The sequence below is a fragment of the Acinonyx jubatus genome, chromosome D1, assembly GCF_027475565.1.
Source record: "Acinonyx jubatus isolate Ajub_Pintada_27869175 chromosome D1, VMU_Ajub_asm_v1.0, whole genome shotgun sequence".
Classification (NCBI taxonomy): Eukaryota; Metazoa; Chordata; class Mammalia; order Carnivora; family Felidae; genus Acinonyx; species Acinonyx jubatus.
Genome location: NC_069390.1, coordinates 90,603,666 through 90,618,143, shown reverse-complemented (window position 1 = coordinate 90,618,143; position 14,478 = coordinate 90,603,666). Strand labels below are relative to the sequence as shown.

Sequence of the window (14,478 nt, the reverse complement as noted above, 5' to 3'; positions counted from 1 at the left end):
GAGGCAAAATAGACGTTACAGATCATACATTAAAGATCATGATTACCCATGGGGAAGTCCGTCAGATTTATCTACTCTTCATTTAGTTTTTATTTATTCACAATTCTACCAAGCTTGATGATTTTGCCAACTGCTGCTAAAGTTAATAAATTCTGTGGTGGAGGTGACACAGACTCATCAACATCAGTAAGAAGAAATAGGAGGACGGGGAGGAGGAAGGGAGGAGAAGAAGGAAGGGAAGAGAAGAAGGAAGGAAGAAAAAGAAGGGATGAGGAGGAGGAAGGGGGAGGAAGAGGAGGAAGGGGGGAGGAGGAGGAGGGGGAGGAGGAAGGGGGAAGCAGAAAAAGAAAAAAAGAGGAGTGCCTGGGTGGCTCAATTGGTTAAGCCTCAGCTCTGGCTCTTGATTTCGGCTCAGGTCATTATCTCATTGTTCATGGGTTCCAGCCCTGCATCAGGCTCTGTGCTGGCAGTGTGGAGCCTGCTTGGGATTCTCTTTCTCTTTCTCTCTCTCTCTGCTGGCTCCTCCTCCCCAAAATAAACAAATAAACTTTAAAACAAAAAAAAAGAAGAGGAAGAAGAAGGAGAATGAGGATGAGGAAGAAGAAGAGGCTAAGAGCATGGAACAAGAAAAGTGAGATGGAAAACATAAAGAGAAAACAAAGAACTAAGAAAAATTATGACAGTCTGATATTTAAGAGTAGGGGGAAATGGGCTGGCTTCAACACCATTCCTGAAAAACCTTACTAAATCACTAAAGATAAGACAATCACCGTTAACAACACGAACCCTGAGGGGTGCCTGGTTAAGCATCCGACTTCGGCTGAGGTCATGATCTCATAGTTTGTGAGTTCAAGCCCCGCGTCGGGCTCTGTGCTGACAGCTCAGGGCCTGGAGCCTGCTTCGGATTCTGTGTCTCCCCCTCCTCAGTTCCTCCCCTGCTCACACTTTGTCTCTCTCTCAAAATAAATAACGATTTAAAAAAATAAAAAAATAAAAAAAAAAACAAGAACCTTGAGTCATTTTTTTTTTTTTATTTTAATGTTTTTATAATTTTTGACAGAGAGAGGAGTACGTATGGGGGAGGGGTGGGAGGGGGGACAAAGGATCCATAGAAGGATCCACCGAAGCAGGCTCTGTGCCAACAGCAGAGAGCCCAATGTGGGGCTTGGACTCACAAATCCTGAGATCATGACCTGAGCCAAAGTTGGACGTTTAACTGACTGAGCCATCCAGGCACCCCTTGAGTCATTTCTTTAAAAACTGAGATTGTGTATTATACATTCTATTTAAACAGGCTGGGAATTGTGTAATATTTTTCAGAAAGTTATTCAATATGAACAGTTAATGTTTTAAAGAGCTTTTTTCATTTTTTAGTGACCTGGAAGTCTGTAGGTAGAACCTTTTATTCCCCAGCAAAGTCAATTAATGAGGCATATACTATTATAGACACATCTATGCTTAAATAATACAGTTATTACACTGTTGTCTATCTTTTATGTTTTGCCTGGCTAGATTCTTAAATGTCTTGGGGACAGAGATGATAAATTCCGTTTTTATTTAATTTTGCCCTACATATTACAACACTCTACAGGCAAGTAAGAAATGTCCGTTAACGTATCACAGTGACTAATACAAAAAGCCCCTCAAATATATACTACCCAAATTAAATCCAAGGTAAATTCAAATGTCTGTATATTTATATACACATGTTTAATGTGGATTTAATATGTGGGTTTTGCAGCAGAAAGTCATATGACTAACTTAACATTAAAAGATGGAACAATGTCTTGTCTTTATAATTCAGTTTATATGGGGCATCTGGGTGGCTCAGTCGGTCAAGCGTCCGACTTTGACTCAGGTCATGATCTCACAGTTTGTGAGCTTGAGCCCCGTGTTGGGCTCTGTGCTGACAGCTCAGAGCCTGGAGCCTGCTTTGGATTCTGTGTCTCCCTCTCTCTCTGCCCCTCCCCTGCTCACACTCTGTCTCTCTCTGTCTCAAAAATAAATAAAACATTAAAAAAAATTTATAATTCAATTTATCTGAGCCTCAGTTTCTTCATTAAAAAAAAATTTTTTTTAAATTTTATTTGAGACAGCAAGCAGGGGAGAGGGACAGGGGGAGAGAGAGACAATCTTAAGCAGGCTCCACACTCAGCGTGGACCCCAACATGGGTTTGATCCCAAGAGCCTGGGATCATGACCTGAGCCGAAATCAAGAGTTGGATGCTCAACTGACTGAGCCACCCAGGCGCCCCAGTTTCATTTTTGAATTGATATCATAAAATCACCTGTAGCAGACACACTGAAGGCTGCCCAGCCCAGTCAGCAGCCTTTTCCTCCCATACTTGCAAAGCCCCAATTTTGTTGAGCTGTCCACTCAAACCCCAACAACTAAAGTAGGTCCTGATCAATCATTTCACTCCCGGGAATGGTTTGGGGAGCATGTGACTGAGTCCTGATCACTGAGACCAGTGGGGGTGGGGGACAGGGGAGGAATATGGGAAATTTTTTCTTGTTCTTAAAAACAGACACAAGTTAAAAACAGTCTCTTTTTCTATTAGGTTAACTGAGACTGGACAGGAGTTTGTAAATAGCCACATTAGCTGTTTCTATTATGTGTAGTATTATCACCTTTAAAAACAGATAACAGGAGTACCTGGGTGGCTCAGTGGGTTAAGCGTTCAACTCTTGATTTCGGCTCAGGTCATGATCTCACAGTTCTTGAATTTGAGCCCTGCATCAGGCTCTGCACTGACAGTGAGGTGCCTGTGTGGGATTCTCTCTCTCCCTCCCTCTGCCCCTCTCCAGCTCTCTCTCTGTCTCTGTCTCTCTCTCTCTCAAAATAAATAAATAAACAAACAAACAAACAAACAAACAAACATTAAAAAAAACAACTAGAAGATATTTTATAGTCAATCTACATATGGAGGCAGAGTTGGGAATTTCAATTTAGCCTAGCGCACTGCTAATTCTGAATTTAACCACCACACTTAAGTAGATAGAGTTACACATAACTGTCATTCAAGAAACCACTTGAAGGGTATAAAGCACTTTTCCCTAAAATTATGCTTTTTTTAAAAAAGTATTCTAATTTTCACAGCAATCTCAGCAATTACTCGGCAAATATTTCTACTCTCTTTGTGGAGAAAAAGAAAAAAAGAAGAGGAGTGAGTTGCTTGGAGCCACACAGAAATTAATGAATATGATCAATGTTTCCGTAAACTAGGTTTTAGACAAGTGCTCTAGTCAACGTATTATGTTTTCCGTTGGGACAGTCTTCACGCCAGGAAAAAAAAGCATGAGTTCTCATTCCTCTCTTACCTTTAGTTTCACAGATCATCACGTTACTAAACTCGCTCTCTCCCCCTTCGTTGAAGCACTGCATTTTAATATCGTAGGAGGTTTCTGGCTGCAGATGGCCAATCATGTGCCACTGCTTTGAACCTAGAAAGGAAAAGGAAAAGACGAGCTTTACGTATCGCACGACCCAAAGGTAATTTCAAAACGCGGTTGGAACAGCATCCTATCGCCATAGCGTCTGTTTGCGTGATGAAAATGTCCTTCAGCGAAGCACTTCAGTAATCCAGCAAGATAAACAGCATTTCTGTGACATGCCATGAAACAAATGACAAGAGGTACATGGAATTAAAGCTATACCCGTGCATTGGCAGTAATATTTTGTTTCGTTACCAAGAATTAGTAGTAGGCCTTTCGTAAAATCCATGTTAATTTTATGCATAAGTTAAGGGAGAAAAACCCCTCAAGTCCTCTGATGGTCTATTTTAACCTAGCAAGTCAATCCAGTCCGTCCACCCTCCAGAAAGCAGTACTATAAATGAGATCAGCAAATGGCGCCCGACCCAGAATAAGTGACCATTTATTTACAAGACAGTCCTCAGAGAAACTCTCAGTTCTGCTGGACTGGATGTGACGTGAACAGACGTCTAAGTGAATGTCTGAACAAATGGTTGAGAATAATCAAAAAGCAAAATCTACTAGCGGAAACTCTTGGTTCCTGCTCCACTGTTCCTTTTCTTTTGAGTCAGGGTCTCCAAACCACACAAGTATCTCTAATAGAATGACTTCTGTTATCCATGGCACCCAGCCAACGTTTCATTTAGAAACACTCCCCAAACTGAACCAACTCTCATGCGAACCACTCTCCATTTTTACTTCCACGGACATGTGATGAACTTTAATAAACAGGGACACTTCTGGCAGATTTAATGAACTCTTCCTGCACCTTTAATCCCTCTTAGAACATACCTCTTCAAACTGTTTCCACAGTTCCTTAGAAGCTCAACTATACCACCTACAGATTTAAGAATTAATTGAAGGGGGAGGAAAAACAAAACCAAACCACACAAGCAAGTCAAATCTACTCGGCTGACAGGTCCAACAGCACTGGGTTCCTTTCTAATTCAACACAGACAAAAATATTTCAGACCGGAAACACAGCCCCTTTTCCAGGTCACCACTACAAAACCCCTCATTCATAAAGACCCATAGTTTACACAGAAGAGAATCTGCTTGTTTTAGGATCAAGGGACTCTGAAAGGCTCAAGAAGTAAGGAATTCTATGCCCCCTTTGTAAGTATAAAGAGGACCCTAAAATAAACTTGACTCACAATCTTGATTCAAAGACTGGAATAGATCTATTTCTAAGTTCCAAACACTTTCTCAAAGACTTCTATTTTTTCTCTGTCCTTGGGTCTTTCCTAGCTCAGCCCTACACTCACCTAACTATAAACGTTCTCCTGAATAATGACCACACTAGATTGGAAGTTTTCCTTTCAGAGTCCTAGTCAAAACGTAATTACACTGCGCTTCCCATATGTTAACTAATAAGAGAAAAACAGGTAAAAGAACACATATCTTGTTAGAATAATACTCCACTGTTATGGTAATTATTCAAATGGCTAAAATGACAGGAAGCACTAGCAGAGAGAGTTTTCCTGATCACTGATGAGTAAGACAACAAAGTACATTATTAGGTTGAAAGTCAACCAACCAGCATACCCTTTTCTTAAACAGGTCATTTTTTTTTTCTTTTTTTCTCAAAGAATGTTTTAGAAAAGGTGAAAAGCCAAAGCACAGGCTTAACGATTAGGATGCCTGATACTTTACTTTTTTGGAAACTCAACTTTATAAGACAAAAATATTCACCACAAAAGCACTGGTATGCTGGAAACATTTACGGTTTACTCCAATGTGGAACTTAATTCAGAAGATAGGATAACTTGATGTAATTGCTCTTGGTGTATTCTTTAACACTGTAATTGAGTTTCAGGTTTTTTCCAAAAGCTTAAACAATACTGAGTCCATATACATAAGTAATCTAAAACTTTGCCTTAAAGAAAACTTTATGGGCAAAGGGTAAATACTTTCGTTCCTTGGTTTGGGAGAACAGGCCAAGAGTTTCCAACTGCCACAAAAAGAATTTCAAATGCATAAACTTGAAAATAAGGAATAAGCAAATTACACAGCACAGTGAAGCCCACTTAAACATCTAACTGCTCCGTCTACGAAGTTTATAAACAAGTTCTCTGTGAACCGTAAGGCAAAACTCACGTCGGCAGACACGACTACTGGATACAAAAGTTAATTTCCCAGTTCCACACACCATATTCACATCACAAAAGCTTGCAAAAATTTCAAAGATTGAACTAGGGAATATATTTTAAAAACTGTTCACTGGTGGATATTTCTAGAGAGTAGAACCAGGGGAGGTTGGGAAAAGAATGGCACAGAGCGAGACAAAGAGAGATGTTCACTTTGTTTACATTTACCTTGTTTAGAACTATTTCATAGCAAATGTTAATCTCTGTCAAAAGATTTTAGAAATAAAAGTGACAGTGCCACTCTCCTAACCCAGTTAAACTAAAATGATGACCTAACTAGAACTCAAATAGAGAACAGTTACTAATAACTCTTATCATTTCTTCTTTTTGCATAGCTTTTTCAGAAAGTGATATATGCACAGGGAAAAGTACCCATAACGGAACAGCTCGCTGAATGTTCATGAATTGAACATACCCATGGTACCGATACCTAGGTCAAGAAAGAAAATATTACCGGCACCCCAAAAGTACCCCCCATGCTTCTTCTGGTCATATCTCCCTCAAGACAGCTACCGTCTTAACTTCACAGAATAGTCTGGCCACTAACAAGTATCTTACCTCATTCCCCCAGTGCTTCATGTTTAAAGTGGATTTTAGAAACTAATTTGTTTCCTACTTTTCCACATTAAGAGAAATAATCACTCTTTCATTCAAAAAATATTTACTGAGCACCTGCTATGCACCAGGTATTAAAACTCAGATGATAATTTTTTACTATATTACAAAAGTAATCTGCTGGAAAAACATTATTTAAATTACACTATTTAAAGAAAACTTAATTTAGCGTATTTAAGTGAATTTATTATAAGACTACTTACAACGAAATTTATATGCAGCCTTTGACATCAAGAAGTCGTATGAAAACAACCTTGGCCCAGGGCCATTTTTTGACATGATCCATCGTGATGTTAATAGCTCAAAGGATCAGAATCTTGGGAGGGGAAAATAGCCCTTGGAGGAAGTCTTCCTCCCAAAGCAAGAATCGCTTCTAAGAGATCACTGAGAAAGAAGCATCCAGCTTCTACTGAACACCTCCAAAATTAAGGAGTTTCTGAGTTTGTTAAAAAAGCCGTGTTGGAGGTTTCTTCTTTATGCTACTTCCTTTTAGCTGCCCCTCCCCACCGGCTGAGTTCTTCCTCCACATAATAGTCTTTCAGTATTTGAAGGCAGCTGTCACATTGCTTGTTAGTCGTCCTTTTTCCAGCCTGATCATCCTCAGATATTCCACTGCTCTTTTCGACTCCATTCATTCATTAAATACTGAACACCTCACCACTGGAGGGGCTGGGGATACGACACTAGAGAAAAGACTCCTTGCCTACAAAGAGGCTAACGTTTAGCGGTGGGGACAAACTAAGTAAATAATTTCATACACACACGCACACATGCACACATACTCCTTACATACCAACTGTGGTGAATTCTATGACATAACCATAAAGGGCACAGTTAGAAATTACACCAAGGGTAACTCACATGAACCGGCAGAGGTTACCTGAGGAAGTAACATTTCGGCCCACAACAGAAAAAACTAAATAAAACACCAGAAGAGGAACACAGTAGGGAGTAGGAACCGCCACGTGTCATAGTACTGAGGCAAGAGAGATCCTGGTGCACACAAGGAAACTCAAAGAGGGCCGGCGTGTCACGGAAGACACAGTGAGAGGGGAGACGTGTGTGAGACTGGAGGAAGGTGCAGGCAGGGGCCAGCCAGGTCATGTGGGGCCTTCAGACCACATGCAAAGTTCTAGATTGTATTTTAAATGCAAGGGAAAGGTAGTTTCAACACCCTTCCCTATCTTGGCTGGTTTTTTGTCTCTATATATTCCAATTCCTCAGCATCTCTCAAAGCGGAAAACATGCTTAAGATGCAATCATTCCAGTAGAGACGTTAATGGAACTGAGATGGAGACATTTTTTTACATATAGCTAGAAGTTGCAAGTGATTTTTATACTCATGTTACTATTCACTTAAATAAAACAGAAAACAAGAATTTTTTTCAGATGAACTACTGACAAGTCAGATCTCCCCCAGGGTTTTTTAACTGTTTCTATAACCAAAATGGAAGATACTATGTATATTACCTTGGAAAGATGGTCTCTCTTTGGGAAAAAAAATCAAAGTAATAGTGTCTATGACATTTCATATTTTATCTATCTTAACCTGGGATGATGTTTTTCATAATATTTACAAACTTTCTCCGCCCAAAGCTCTTTACGCCAGCTTGCCAGTGGGACTTACCTTCTACAACATCCCTCTTGTAATCACTGTCATTGTCACTATCTGTTGGCCGGTAGTAGATATAAAATCCTTGAATGGGAGTATTATTGTTACTTGATGGAATGTACTAAAAAATAGAAGCAAAGACTTGTCAAAGACAAAAATGAGTGTAACTTTCAACATCCATGATGTGAAATATCTGTGTGGCAATACTTTTCCAGCTTCATTTTGTAAACATCCTTGATGGTTATTTTAAATTTAATTCAAAGGTATTGCGAGCATTTAATTTACTGGAGGGCTGGGCAAAAATAATGTAATATATTTCACCAGGTTCTAAGGCATAAAAGTATGTTTGGTTCAAAATAAATAAATCTTGGGGGTGCCTGGGTGGCTCAGTTGGTCGAACGTCCAACTCTTGATTTCGGCTCAGGTCATGATCTCGTGGTTTGTGAGATCAAGCCCTATGTCGGGCTCTGCACTGACAGCATGGAGCCTGCTTGGGATTCTCCCTCCCTCTCCCTCTCCCCCTCCTTCCCCCTCAAAATAAATAAATAAACACGATAAAAAATCTATCACTCAATCTTGAAATGGCAATTAAGTGAACACTTGGCTGAGAGCTGAGAAGACTGTCCCACTCATCACAGGTGCTTTTAGATAAATATTCTATGCCCTTCAACTTTCCCTCACTTAGAAGTTAAAAACATTTGCTATTCATAATATCGTGTCATGAGGATATCAAATCAATCATTACCATGGCCAAACTAGACAACCGTCTCATTAGAAAAGCTGTCCCACTTACCGTCCACTTCAGCATGATCTGCGTATCACTGACAGCTTCAGTGTAAGCAATGTGGGGTCCAGTTATTGGACGGTTAGAGAAACGATTGGGGAACCCAGCCACCTGATAAGGACGAGATGCCGAACTCCGAAAACTCTCACCATAATGGTTGATGGCAATAACCCTAAATTTGTATGTTGAACCTTTTGAGGGAGGGGAAAAAAAAAAAAAAAAAAAACAGAGTTTTTAAAAATCTGCAAACAGACAACCGAAGGTCATATCATTATACAAGATATGACAACTGTGCCTAAGTATCTATCTACAGTCACGAAAACACACTCTGAAGTCTCCACGGTAAACAGATTTCAATCCACTTGCCAGCTTCTGTCAACTGGCAGCGGATGTTCAAGATGTTGTGTTCCCGGGTCCAAGAGCTTATTAGGAGCCACTGGGAGACAAGGCCATGAAAGATTAATGATGTCTGTCATGGTAGGGGCAGGTAGAGAACAGGAAAGAGCGCATTTACTTTTTTTTACCATCACGTTCTAAAATTATAACCATCAAATGCAGTATTGGTTGAAGTATCTGTGTTCAAAACGAGGTTCTTTCCCCTTTGAAAGAAACAACTGAAGCGAAGTTTAACACAGTGAATACACTTAGGAAGGGGCGCTGTGTGGGTGACAGCAGATGTCACTTGATTTCACCAATAATGGGATAAGAGCGGACAGATTTAAGCCACAACAGAAGGTATTTATTTGTATTACATATTAAGAACTTAAAAAAAAAAAAAAAAAAACCTCTAAGGATTGTGAGTTTCTGACGATCTAGATCTAAAGAATAAATTAGACTCCCCCAGCACGTTTCCTGATGGCTCATAAATAACCACAGGGCTTCTGAAGACGGTGTTTTCTGTCTGTAAAATGCTACCCAGCTTCGCCCACATTTAAAACTGTCACCTTCTCCCAACTCTACCTGCAGGTTCTGAGGCTCATGTTACCTGTCTAGACAAACACTGACATCTGTCACTAAAGTACATTTAAAAAGGCCATAAACAAAAATGGTCATGGAACACAGATAAAAGCAACCAAAGTGTATTTGTGATTACTGCTTTGTCCTTGTGTGGTTTAACGTCTCACATACAGCCTTCAAGATGCTGGGGTGGCAACAGGGAAGTCGGGTGTTCTGCTGAGCAAAGCATGAGTGTTCTCCCATTTCCGTTGAGAGATTCATCATTAGAGCAAACAATTTTTGTCAAACAACCAGCAATTTGCCTCTTAAAATATGTAATTATAGCAAAACACCTTACACACACACACACACAAAGATGTCACACAGCACTGTTTCTACTGATTAGCAGTTAGAAAGAATCCAAGACCCAGAAGAAAAGAACGTGTTAAGTAAATCACACTACACTTATACAGCAGATACATAGTTATTAAAAACTTGAGTTTCTGAAGAATTTCTAATGATATTGGAAAAGGCATGTGATAGAGGGAAAATGGGATCACAAAACAGTATTTATGGCACGATCCTGGTTTGTATTAAAAAAAAAAAAAAAGGCTACAAAAATACACCAAACTGTAAACAATGCTTATCTCTGGCTGGATGGGTTTCAGGTGACTTATTCTTTTCTTCATAGTTTCTCTTCCGTTTTCACACAACAGGCTTGTATTACTTTAACAATCAGAAGAGTACGAGACCACTATAAATATGCATCTCAAGTCAGCAGTGGATGGCAAAAAAGGAAATGTTTGAATATCATTACCTGGCTCTAAGCTACGAACTTCCACAGAAAGTTTGGAAGGAGGGATATCTTCAGCTGCCACCAGCCAATCACTAGTCCTCATCCGTTTGTACTCGACCTTGAAGGCAGTGATTGGAGAACCCCCATTGGCCCGAGGAATCCAAGTGACATAGACGGACGTCTCTGATGCCATAGAGATGGTAGGCCGATCAGGTGCTTCTGGAACTAAACACGGAAACATTTAACCACCAATAACCCCTGGTGTCAGAGACAAGAATAACTCAAACTAAAAGGGTCATTTTATTAAAGATTCGTCACCAAACTAACTGCCAGAGTTAATAATATTAAGACTATCTTCCTGTTATCTTTTAAAAGCTAAGGGGCAATGAAATGACCAGATACAGGAAATAAAGGAAAAACAAAGTTATCTATAAACTTGATAATTAGCTCTAGAAAATGGAAAGTTAATGGGCATGATAATAGTGACCATGCTACCTTAGATTCATGGCTAAATAGTGTATAAGTAATTATCACCTGGTGCTTATAATTTATAGTAAGTTTTCAAAATTAGGTGTTATTTAAATGTTTTTCTTTACCCATCCAAGCTACATAGCACATATACAGATTATTAGCTATTACTATCATATCCTATCTTAACATACCTCAAGGCTATAGGAACGCTACTCCAAAAACACAGACTGCAGGCAGTAAAGACAGATAAAATTTGATTAATAAATCAACAGTGATATTAATGGGCAAAGAGAATGCTACGTGGGATGGAAGCAGGAAGACAGGATATGTAGTTAAATAAAGAAAAGGGGGTGGGGCGCCTGGGTGGCTCAGTCGGTTGAGCATCCGACTTCGGCTCAGGTCATGATCTCGTGGTCCGTGAGTTCCAGCCCCACGTCGGGCTCTGTGCTGACAGCTCAGAGCCTGGAGCTGGCTTCACTTTCTGTGTCTCCCTCTCTCTCTGCCCCTCCTCCACTCATGTCCTGTCTCTGCTCTCTCTCTCAAAAACGAATAAACATTAAAAATACTTTTTAAAAAAAATCAAGAAAACGGCCCTCAGTAACGAGATGAGCCACCTAGTCATCCACACAAACTTTAGAAAAAGGAGTCAGAGAACGAATGTCTAGCAGTTACAGGTGACACGGCCAAGGGGAGGGGAAGTCCTGGCCCACAACCTAGACAGTCTAGACTCCCGTGGCAGGTAGAAACATCAGGATTAAGTCCACCAGCCATTTAAAGCACGTACCTAACTCTTCTTGCTGACCAAGAAGACCACACACTTGTGGTTGTAACTGTCTTCCCACTTGGTTCCTACCAGGGAAGAATGCCGACAGAGACAATCTGGTCTGTGGGATGGTTTCAGTGCAAATTAGTAAGTCGCCATTCTGGTTTACGCTGATCACCTATGAATTCTGCAAAGGCGAGCTGGATCTCAAGAGACTGACTGTCGTTTGGCATGCTAACAATCAGGTGTCCAGAGCTGAAGGAGGAGGTCCAGCTCCGGGCCATGGTGATGTTATCTGGGTAAAGTCACTAAGCGAACCCTGTCTGTCTGGCCCGTGCCACATTCCTTAAGCAACACCACTCTGTCTCAACTCGACACCCCTTTAGCCCGAACAAACACATAAGAAAGAACATAACAATGTTGCAGATGGTACTTGTATGGAGAAATTGGTGGCATTTTAAAAGCAAAGCGCTTGATGGATTAAAAAGAGGAAAATACTCAAAGCAGGCAACTTTTGAGTGATACTTACTGTATTCCTTTCAAGTTAGAAAGCAATGGAAACAGAATGAACAGTACTGTTAGTGAATCTCTCTTTTGGTACTAGATAACCAACCACTTCCTTATATTGATGCATAGGAGGTTAAAACTCATCAAAGAACACCAAAGATCAAACAGAAAGAGAAGGTTATTAGGGAAAAGAACCACTACAGAAAAGAATCTTCAATATGTAAAAGAGAGAGCATGTGGCAGTTATGGGATAAAAGAAAGACTGTAGTTGGGAGTTCAAAAATCTGAATTTTGAATAGCAGTTCTGGAGAGCTCAGGCAAACCTGCATGGCCTTCTTGAGTCTCAGTTAACTGATTTGTAAAATATGCTAATCCTTCCCCCAGGGTTATTGCGAAGATTCAAGAGATCACTTCCTACGGCTATCTCTGCCTGGGTGATTCCAAACTCATGACTTCCAGAACTGAACCCTTAAGCTACACAAAACTATCCTTATTACCTGTCTCGGTAAATGGGCCCTGGTTGCCCAAGCCCGAGGCCCCACACCTTTGCCTCTCCTTCAACGTGGACTCAATCTCCTTTGTCTGACAGCTGTGTCCCTCTCCATCCACACTCTCACTATTTTCGTTATTTCTCTAGCCTCATCTTTGGCCATTTCTCCTTTCCCCCTCTTTAAAGTCTTCTATGGTTCTTCACAGCTTTCCAGGAAAAATTATTATTTTTTTTTTTTTTAGGAAAGATTAAAATTTTAAGTACATCATACAAGGTGCCCACCTGCCTCCCCCCCTACTCTGGTGTCACTCCCAACAGTAACCAATCACACCAAATTAAAACCCTAACCTCTAAACCTCGACACGAAATCCAACATGTCTATTTTGCATCTCTTTGCACAGGAGCTGTCTTGCATTTCTTGTTCCTTCCTCCATTCTTGTTTTTATAGCATTCTTGTCTTTGAAGCTCAGCAGAGGGAGCCTCTCTTACCACCACCTGCCTCCTCTGCATATTTCTCTCGCGATCCCAGAACGCCAAGGGTAGACTCTCAGCACAATGAATCCAAATCATTGTTATGGGTTAATGTGTATATATTACCCACTATACTGTTGCGGACTTATTGTCTAGATCATTCACGATGCTGTAAACTCCTTGAAGGCAAGATTTATTTTGCCTCTGCTGCAACAGCATTTGGTCCAGTATCTACCACAGGATGTTAAATAAGTCATAAGGTTTTTGTTTTTCAGATGTCAACTTTATTCATATATAGTTGATACTCGGGGCGCCTGGGGGGCTCAGTCATCTGAGCGGCTGACTTCAGCTCAGGTCATGATCTCGCGGTTTGTGAATTCAAGCCCCCCGTTGGGCTCTGTGCGGATAGCTCAGAGCCTGGAGCCTGCTTCGGATTCTGTGTCTCCCTCTCTCTCTTCCCCTCCCCCACTCATGCTCTATCTGTCTCTCTCTCAAATATAAATAAACATTAAAAAAAATTATATAAAGTTGATACTCGTGTAAGTACTCTATTAAGGGAGCTGAACTGCTCCTCAGAGGCTACAGTACTCAAGCAGAAGAGGCTCGTGATATTGAAGAAGCAGAGGGGTTCCAGAAGGGTGTTCAAATGTTATGACCTGCTTTTGTCTGAGGCCAATTCGTGAAAGACTATACAAATAGGGAAGAAAGGCTTGAACACTGTTAGAGCTCAGCAATGAAATTTTAAGCCCTCCCTAGACATCCTGCTAACACACATGAACACAGCCACAAAGAGCACGTTATGTTGTAATTGTAGAATTAGTATGTGTGAAATTTAAATACTAAAAAGAATCTTTTGAAAACTGTATGGCTATGACATCTAAAAACCATACAAGTGGCAAGATATAGCAATAAAATGGAATATGGCATGTAATCATTCAAAACACTAAACCATACCGTAGGCACCACCACACGTTTTGATAAATCCCCGAAAAAAAAAAAAAGTCAGACTTTCAGAGTTCAAAACATAAATTTAGTTTCTTTGCCAGAGAGGAGAGAGAAAAATCCTTTTTATGAGCTATAAAATCTTAGTACCAGAACATTTTGGGTCTGAGTTTATTACCTCAAAAAGCAATCATGACACTGAGTTACCAAGATCGGAGCACAGGGCATTAAAAAAATGGTAATAGGGGGTGCCTGGGTGGCTCAGTCGGTTAAGCATCTGACTTCGGCTCAGGTCGTGATCTCATGGTTCGTGGGTTTGAGCCCCGCGTAGGGCTCTGTGCTGACAGCTCGGAGCCTGGAGCCTGCTTCGGATTCTGTGTCTCCCTCTCTCTCTGACCCTCCCCGACTCGTGCTCTCTCTCACTCTCAAAAATAAACATTAAAAAAAAATTTTTTTTTAAAACATGGTTG

At 40.5% G+C, this 14,478-nt stretch overlaps 1 protein-coding gene across 8 annotated transcripts in view; it reads right to left on the bottom strand.

The window, feature by feature from the left end:
- Positions 1-14,478, bottom strand: part of CDON (cell adhesion associated, oncogene regulated) — a 100,492-nt gene that overhangs the window by 29,961 nt on the left and 56,053 nt on the right. For all 8 annotated transcript variants that reach the window (XR_008290581.1, XR_008290582.1, XM_053203908.1 and 5 more), the window contains exons 12-15: positions 10,386-10,589; positions 8,642-8,823; positions 7,864-7,969; positions 3,322-3,444 (exon numbers count right to left, since the gene is read on the bottom strand). Coding sequence is in view for 6 of the 8 variants with exons in the window: in XM_053203908.1 (XP_053059883.1) it covers positions 3,322-3,444; positions 7,864-7,969; positions 8,642-8,823; positions 10,386-10,589 (615 nt within the window). In the remaining 2 variants the exon portion in view is untranslated. The remainder of the gene's footprint in view (positions 1-3,321; positions 3,445-7,863; positions 7,970-8,641; positions 8,824-10,385; positions 10,590-14,478) is intronic.